General features: G+C 41.1%; 1 protein-coding gene and 1 pseudogene across 1 annotated transcript; both read right to left on the bottom strand.

The window, feature by feature from the left end:
• Positions 1 to 1,967: 1,967 nt before the first annotated feature.
• On the bottom strand, positions 1,968 to 2,808 carry LOC139350968 (uncharacterized; annotated as a pseudogene).
• Positions 2,809 to 3,931: 1,123 nt separating this feature from the next.
• On the bottom strand, positions 3,932 to 5,895 carry LOC139350966 (uncharacterized). The gene has a single exon (XM_070992647.1). The coding sequence runs from the start codon at positions 5,893 to 5,895 to the stop codon at positions 5,014 to 5,016; it is 882 nt and encodes a 293-aa protein (XP_070848748.1). The 3' UTR covers positions 3,932 to 5,013.
• Between the last annotated feature and the right edge of the window lie 2,392 nt (positions 5,896 to 8,287).

Genomic DNA, 8,287 nt, shown 5'->3' with positions numbered 1-8,287 from the left:
CCTCAGTAACCTACCATCTAAATTATCAACACCACATGGCTTGTCACTTTTATTGGAATGCAAAAGTTTTTCGACCACTTCTACTCTTATCCTCTTAAATTGAAAACTACATAGTTTATCCTTCATAATCTTATTCTTTATTATAGAATCTGACAGTCTATTGTCAACATCTATCATCTGATCTTGAATCAAATTTACTTTATTAATGAGAAAATTATTAAAGTAATTTGCAATATCCACTGGCTTAGTTATAAAAACACCCTCTACCTCTATGAACAAGGGCACTTTGCCCATTTTATTCCTACCAACTGCTTCATTAAGTGTTCTCCAAATTTTCTTACAGTCATTTTTACATTCCACAAATTCACATTGATAGTAATCTCTTTTCTTTTGTCTATTCATTTTAGTTATTTTATTCCGACAAGCTCTATACTCTTGCCAAGCGGCATGGCAACCAGATGCCACCGCAGACTGCTTCAGCAAATCTCTCTCTTATACTCTTTTTTAGCTCATCATCCAGCCAGGGGGCTTTGATCTTCCTAACAGTATGCTTTTTCATTGGGGCATGTCTGTCACAAATATTTGAAAATAATTTTTGTGAAAATTGACATAGCAGACTCTGTATCATTACATTCAAGAACCAAATCCCAATTCACATTTTTTGTGTCTTCAACAAAATTATCCTCAAAATCTCTTACACATTCTTCTATGAATAATTGTCGGGCCAGTTTTAGGCACCTTTGCTTTCCAAGTTGTAGCAATTAAATTATGATCACTAATACCTACAGATACAGAGATAGCTTTGGAACACTTTTCCAGGGCATTTGTAAAAAAAAAAAAAAAAAAAAAAAAGATCTATGCATGTAGATGAATATGAACCATCGCGATTAATATGAATTCTTGTTGGTTGTTTCACTATCTGAGACAAGTTGCAAACAGCGATTACGTCACTCAACTTTCTTCTCATTGAACAATTAGCAAACCAATCCACATTCATATCAGCAGCAAATAATAGGTCATAGTCAGAGTCTGTTACATTTTGCAACATTGTACAAATATTATCTAATTATTCAATACCAGAGTTAGGTGGTCTATAACAACAGCATGTTAAGATTGGCTTAATATATGGTAAATGTACTTGAAGCCATAGCGCTTCCACACCTTTCATATTCAGGTCTTTCCTCATTTTTGCAGGGATATGGTCCTGGATGTAAAATGCCGTCCCTCCCCCATTTCCATCTATTCAATTCAATTCAATTCAATTCAATTCAATTTTATTTGTATAGCGCCAAATCACAACAGAAGTTGTCTCAGGACACTTTCCATATAGAGCTGGTACAGACCAAGCTCTTTTATCTACAAAGAAACCAACAATTCCCCCATGAGCAAGCACTTGGCGACAGTGGCGAGGAAAAACTTCCTTTTAACAGGCAGAAACCTCGAGCAGAACCAGACTCTGGGTGGGCGGCCATCTGCCTCGACCGGTTGGGTGAGAGAGGAAGAGCAAGAGAGAGAGAGTGAGACAGACAGACAGACAGACAGACAGACAGACAGACAGACAGACAGACAGACAGACAGACAGACAGAAAGAAAAGCAGTCAGAGAGAGAGAGAGAGAGAGAGAGAGACAGAGACAGAGAGACAGACATGCAGTCACAGTAACAGTGACAGTGGATGTAATAACAGCAGTAGCAGTTGCAGTGGATGTCAGGCAGGGCCAAGGCAGGAGACGCAGCTGAAATCCACAATCCAGATTCAGCCACTGTCCATGGGAACCTGCAAGACGACAAAGCACAGAGACTCCGGGGAAGGAGCTAAGTTAGTAACACGCCGTGGTAGGACATGAGAGCGTGCGGATGGAGAGGGACAGAAGGACGGAGGAGCTCGGCGTATCTTTGGATGTCCCCCAACAGTCTAATCCTATAGCAGCATATCTAGGGGCTGGTCCAGGACAAGCCTGAGCCAGCCCTAACTATAAGCTTTATCAAAAAGGAAAGTTTTAAGCCTACTCTTAAATGTAGAGACAGTGTCTGCCTCCCGGACAAAGACTGGAAGATGGTTCCACAGGAGAGGAGCTTGATAGCTAAATGCTCTGACTCCTGTTCTGCTTTTTGAGACTTTAGGAACCATAAGTAGACCTGCATTCTGGGAACGCAGTGTTCGAGTAGGGCAATAAGGTACTATGAGCTCTTTAAGATAAGAAGGTGCCTGGCCATTTATGGCTTTGTAAGTAAGGAGGAGAATTTTAAACTCTATTCTAAACTTTACAGGGAGCCAGTGCAAAGTGGCGAGTATTGGAGAAATATGATCTCGCTTCCTGGTTTTTGTCAGAACACGTGCTGCAGCGTTCTGGAGCAACTGGAGAATATTCAGCAACGAATTTGGGCAGCCTGATAGTAAAGAATTGCAATAATCCAGCCTGGAAGTTACGAATGCATGGACTAGTTTTTCTGCATCATTTTGAGATAAAATATGCCTGATTTTTGCGATATTACGTAGGTGAAAAAAGGCAGTCCTTGAAATTTGTTTTACATGGGAGTGAAAGGACATGTCTTGGTCAAAGATAACTCCCAGATTCTTTACAGTGGTGCTGGAGGCCAGCGCAATGCCATCCATAACTGCTTTTGTCCGAGTTTAGCATCAGAAAATTGCAGGTCATCCAGGTCTTTATGTCATGAAGACATGCTTGTAGTCTAGTTAACTGACTGGTTTCTTCCGGTTTCATTGATAAATATAGCTGGGTATCATCTGCATAGCAATGAAAATTTATTGAGTGCTTCCTGATAATCTTACCTAAAGGAAGCATATATAAGGTGAATAGAATTGGTCCAAGCACAGAACCCTGCAGAACTCCATAGCTGACTTTAGTGAGCACAGAGGAGTCGTCATTAACGCGTACAAACTGAGAGCGATCTGACAAGTAGGATTTAAACCAGCTTAGCGCAGTTCCCTTAATGCCAATGAAATGTTCCAGTGTCTGCAATAGGATGCCATGGTCAATGGTGTCAAATGCAGCACTAAGATCCAGTAAGACTAGTACAGAGACAAATCCTTTATCAGATGCAATTAGAAGGTCATTTGTAACTTTAACCAGTGCTGTCTCTGTGCTATGATGCACTCTAAATCCTGACTGGAAATCCTCGAATAAACTATTATTGTTTAGAAAGTCGCACAGCTGATTGGCAACTGCTTTCTCAAGAGTTTTTGAGAGAAAGGGAAGGTTGGATATCGGTCTATAGTTGGCTAAAACCCCTGGATCAAGAGTAGGCTTTTTCAGTAGCGGTTTTATCACAGCTACTTTAAAGGACTGTGGTACGTAGCCTGTTGATAAAGAGAGATTGATCATGTCTAAAACTGAAGAGTCAATTAGAGGTAATACTTCTTTAAACAGCTTAGTCGGGATAGGATCTAAAATACAGGTAGATGATTTTGATGATGAAATTATTGAAATTAGTTGGTGAAGGTCAACAGGAGTAAAACAGTCTAAAACTGCGACAGACTGAGTAACAGTTTCTACGATTTCTGCGTTTGAAGACAAAACAGTACCTGTTAACTGCAGGAGTCGATGAATTCTGTCTCTAATAGTTAGAATTTTATCATTAAAGAAGCTCATGAAGTCATTACTGTTCAGAGCTAAAGGAATACATGGTTCAACAGAATTATGGCTCTCTGTCAGCCTGGCTACAGTGCTGAAGAGAAACCTGGGATTGTTCTTATTTTCCTCTATTAGTGCAGAGTAATAGGCTGCCCTGGCACTGCGGAGGGCTTTCCTGTATATTTTAAGACTGTCTTGCCAGGCGGACCGAAATTCTTCCAAATTGGTAGAACGCCATTTCCTTTCTATTTTCCGTGAAGTTTGCTTTAATTTGCGGGTTTGAGGAGTATACCATGGAGCTAACCTCCTCTGTTTAATTTTCTTCTTTTTTAGGGGAGCAACAGAGTCAAGTGTCATACGCAACGATCCTGTAGCACTATCAACCAGGAAGTCAATCTGGGAGGGACTAACGTTAGCATAAGACTCCTCTGTTGTATTGAGACATGGCATTGAATTAAATACTGATGGGATCATATCCTTAAATTTAGCTACAGCACTATCAGACAGGAGTCTGGTATAAGAATTTTTGCCTACTGGCTGGTAGTCTGGTAATATGAATTGGAAAGTTATTAAATGATGGTCTGATAAAAGAGGATTCTGTGAGGAGACTATTAAGTCTTCGATTTCAATGCCATATGTCAGAACAAGGTCGAGGGTGTGGTTAAAACAGTGAGTCGGTTCATGTACATTCTGGCGGAAGCCAACTGAGTCTAATACTGAGATAAACACAGTGCTAAGGCTGTCATTATCAACGTCGACATGTACATTAAAGTCACCTACAATAATTACTTTATCTGCTTCAAGAACTAAACTTGATAGAAACTCCGAGAACTCAGCTATAAATTCGGAGTAAGGACCAGGAGAGCGGTATACTACAACAAATAAAAGTGGCTGCACTGTTTTCCATTTCTCATGAGAAAGAGTGAGAACAAGGCTTTCAAATGAGTTATAGTCGAGTTTAGGTTTAGGGTTGATCAAAAGGCTTGAGTCAAAAATGGCTGCAACTCCACCTCCTCTGCCGCTGCCTCGAGGAATGTGGGTATTAATATGGCTCGGAGGAGTAGCTTCATTTAGGCTCACATACTCTTCAGGACACAGCCAGGTTTCAGTCAGACAAAATAAATCAATATTATGGTCTGATATTAACTCATTTACTAGAACAGCTTTAGAGGACAAAGATCTGATGTTAAGGAGTCCACATTTAATTCTCCTATCTTGTTGTACTATTGCAGAGGTTGTTCTAATTTTAATTAGATTCTTATGTTTAACTCCTCTTCTCTGTACTTTTGGTTTACTTAGTTTACGTGGTCGGGGGGCAGACACAGTCTCTATGGAGTGTTGGGTGGGTAACTGCTCTAATGGAGGCGCAGAGAAGCGTGTAGGACTGCAGCTCTGCCTCCTGGTCTCAACTCTGAGTTGTCAGGGGTTAGGTTCATAAATAAAATCGGTCAGATTTCTAGAGATGAGAGCTGCTCCCTCCAAAGTGGGATGGATGCCGTCTCTCCTAATCAGACCAGGTCTTCCCCAGAAAGTCTGCCAATTATCAATGAAGCCCACACCGTTTGCTGGACACCACCTCGACAGCCAGCGATTGAACGATGACATGCGGCTAAACATATCATCACTGGTCAGATTTGGCAGGGGTCCAGAGAAAACTACGGAGTCCGACATCGTTTTAGCATATGTACACACCGATTCCACATTAATTTTAGTGACCTCCGATTGGCGTAACCGGGTGTCATTACCGCCGACGTGAATAACAATCTTACGGTATTTACGCTTATCCTTAGCCAGCAGTTTCAAATTTGATTCGACGTCGCCCGCTCTGGCCCCCGGCAGGCATTTGACTATGGTCGCTGGTGTCGCTAACTTCACATTTCTCAAAATGGAGCTGCCAATAATCAGAGTTGGTTTCTCAGCGGGTGTGTCGCCGAGTGGGGAGAACCTGTTAGAAACATGAAGCGGTTGGTGGTGACCCGTGGACTTCAGCTTGGGACTATGCTTCCTTCGAACAGTCACCCAGCCTCCCTGGTTTCCCGGCTGCTCGGGAGCTGTCGAGGGACGGCTAGCCGGAGCTGCATTTGGTCGGTCCGCACCGACTACGGGGGCCTGGCTAACTATAGCTAATGGTTTTGTTTCCATGGTGCGGAGCCGAGCTTCCAATTCACTAAGCCTCGCCTCCAACTCACCAAATAAACTACATTTATTACACGTACCAGTATCACTAAAGGAGGCAGAGGAGTAGCTAAACATGTGACACACCAAGCAGGAGAGAGCTGGAGAGGGACTGGGAGAAGCCATCGCTAGCTGCTAGGCTAAGTTGGTATAGCTAGCAGAGCAGACAAGCGCGTAGACAAATAAAATTGACGGTCGCTAAATAAACAGATTTATGGGTGCTTGAGCAGAACTAATGTTACTCTAGAGCGCGGATAAAAGGCCGCTGTAACAAAACACAGAGCAAATTACACTCAGAGGAACAAGAGCGACAAACGCACACTACTCGTAAGGCAGCAACCAGAAACAGGAAGTGAGACGATACGCTTACCTCAGCACGTCAGCTGATCTCTATCCAGTCTAAATATGTTATAGCCATAGCTAACTCTGATTCTTGTATATTTTTTATCTAAGTGTGTTTCTGTGATGGCCATCACATTAATATTATTTTCATGCAAAATTGAACACAACTCAGTGTCCTTATGCCTTAAACTACATATATTCAAATGTGCAAATCTCAACCCTTTTTTTTTAGTAATTTAATACACATATACAAAATGGAAATTCAAGTAGCCCCTTAATGCCCAAAGTGCCCTTTTGTCAAAGTGATTTTGTGTGTGTGTGTGTGTGTGTGTGTGTGCGTGCGTGCGCGCGCGCGCGCGCGCGCGCGTGTGTGTGTGGAAGTCCGTCTTTGTGGCCCAAAATAATAATAAATAAAAAATAATAATGTAACCGAGCGTTATGGAGGTCTATATTTGTGAAACTTATAAAATAATAACACGGAGGCTCAGTTGCCGGAATACATTACTCCACTCTTTACTCTCAGTTTTCAAGCACACCCTTCCAGCACAGTCACACTTCCGCTTTTTCCTCCTTCAAAATAAAATCACTATACACTGCTTAAGTGTTAAACCGGAAGAAACATAGAATACTGCATTTAACTCAGAACTATCTTGGTATAACACAAAAATATGTTACAATAATAATAATTTACATCTACCTTGGTCGGTCACATGATCCACAAGGTGCCCTCACTCTGCCCTGACGTGCCTAGACATGCCCTGCTGCTAATCGCTGAGCTGCCGGAGACGGCCACTGCTAGTCTTGCGAAACTGAAGAAGACCCGAGGGAGGAAACAACTGGTCCGGTGAATAGGTTTGCAGCGTATTCGCTTGTGCACGTTGTATTCTTGCAAGATGACTGACGAAGTGAAGTGAGCAATGAGTATCCACTGTGTCATCCAACTCTGCATACATTTTTGTTTGTTTATTTCTGTATGTTTCTCTTGTCATGGGCAAAGTGCATTAGAGAGATATCGTGTTATTTTACCGTCAAGCTGTTTTTTTCCTATGTTTCTAGAGGCAATGAGGCATAGGTTATTTTACTAAAACTATACAATATGCATATTCACATAATTTTGGACTATTACAGTATAAATACAACAATAATAGAAGAATTGGAATTTTGATTTTCTCAACCTCTCATTTAAACATATCAGTACTTGTTTGTTAGTAACATTTACACACAAATTAAACATAATATGCATACAAATTATATAACTTTTAGAACCTTGCTGTCAAAGTCCATAGTCAAACTGAATAAAAGCACAAAAATATTTACATACATGATTTCTATATAATTTAATTATTTTTTTCCTTTATTAATTTAGCACTAGGAATAATAAAGGGCATTATGAATGGTGTAATTTGTGGCTATACAGTACAATTTTTGAAAAAGTTTGAAATGTCATATCAGCAGCAGCGGCCTCCTCACCAACCCCCTCAACAGAAGCTGTTTAATGTACCCCATCGGGTAAAACAGAAACTAATTTTGCTTTGCACTGGCCTCGAACAAATATATGAGGTGTGGACAATGATATGGTATGTTGTGATTCCATCCCAGTGGGCATCTGATGTCAACATCAATATGACATCAAACACTGAGATCAAATTTTCATAATAATTTGGTCAAAAACGTAAATCAACATGACATCAATCCTTTGACATCAATTTGATATATGTCTAAAAATGTTAGGCTGGCAATGCCACCAAATAACTGGACCCAGTAATGCAGACCCGGAGGCAAGACTTAAGTGAATCAAACAATAATTTATTAACAAAACGAGAAACAGAAAACACGCTCACCGAGCGGATATGAAATAAACAAAAGGTGCACTCAAAAGGAGTGGAGAATGACAAACAAAAGACGCACTCAAACCGAGTGGAAACAAACAAAAGGAGCTCCGACGAAGCGGGTATGAGGCACGCGTGGAAGCGGCAGGAGACACTGAAAAAGAAAACATAGCACACGGTAAGTGGCTGGAATGTAGACAGAATAACAAAATAAACTTTCTCTGAGAAGAGATAGAACAAGAGACTTAGTACTTACAACCAGAAGACCGAACACACTCATGGGAGGACGAGAGAGAATAATCCGGCGTCTGGGAGACGACTGCATGCTCTTTAAATACTCCAAGCCA

This window comes from Chaetodon trifascialis, chromosome 22, assembly GCF_039877785.1.
Source record: "Chaetodon trifascialis isolate fChaTrf1 chromosome 22, fChaTrf1.hap1, whole genome shotgun sequence".
NCBI lineage: Eukaryota > Metazoa > Chordata > Actinopteri > Chaetodontiformes > Chaetodontidae > Chaetodon > Chaetodon trifascialis.
Note: the sequence above shows the minus strand (reverse complement) of the source record. Positions and strands in the feature narration are given on the sequence as shown.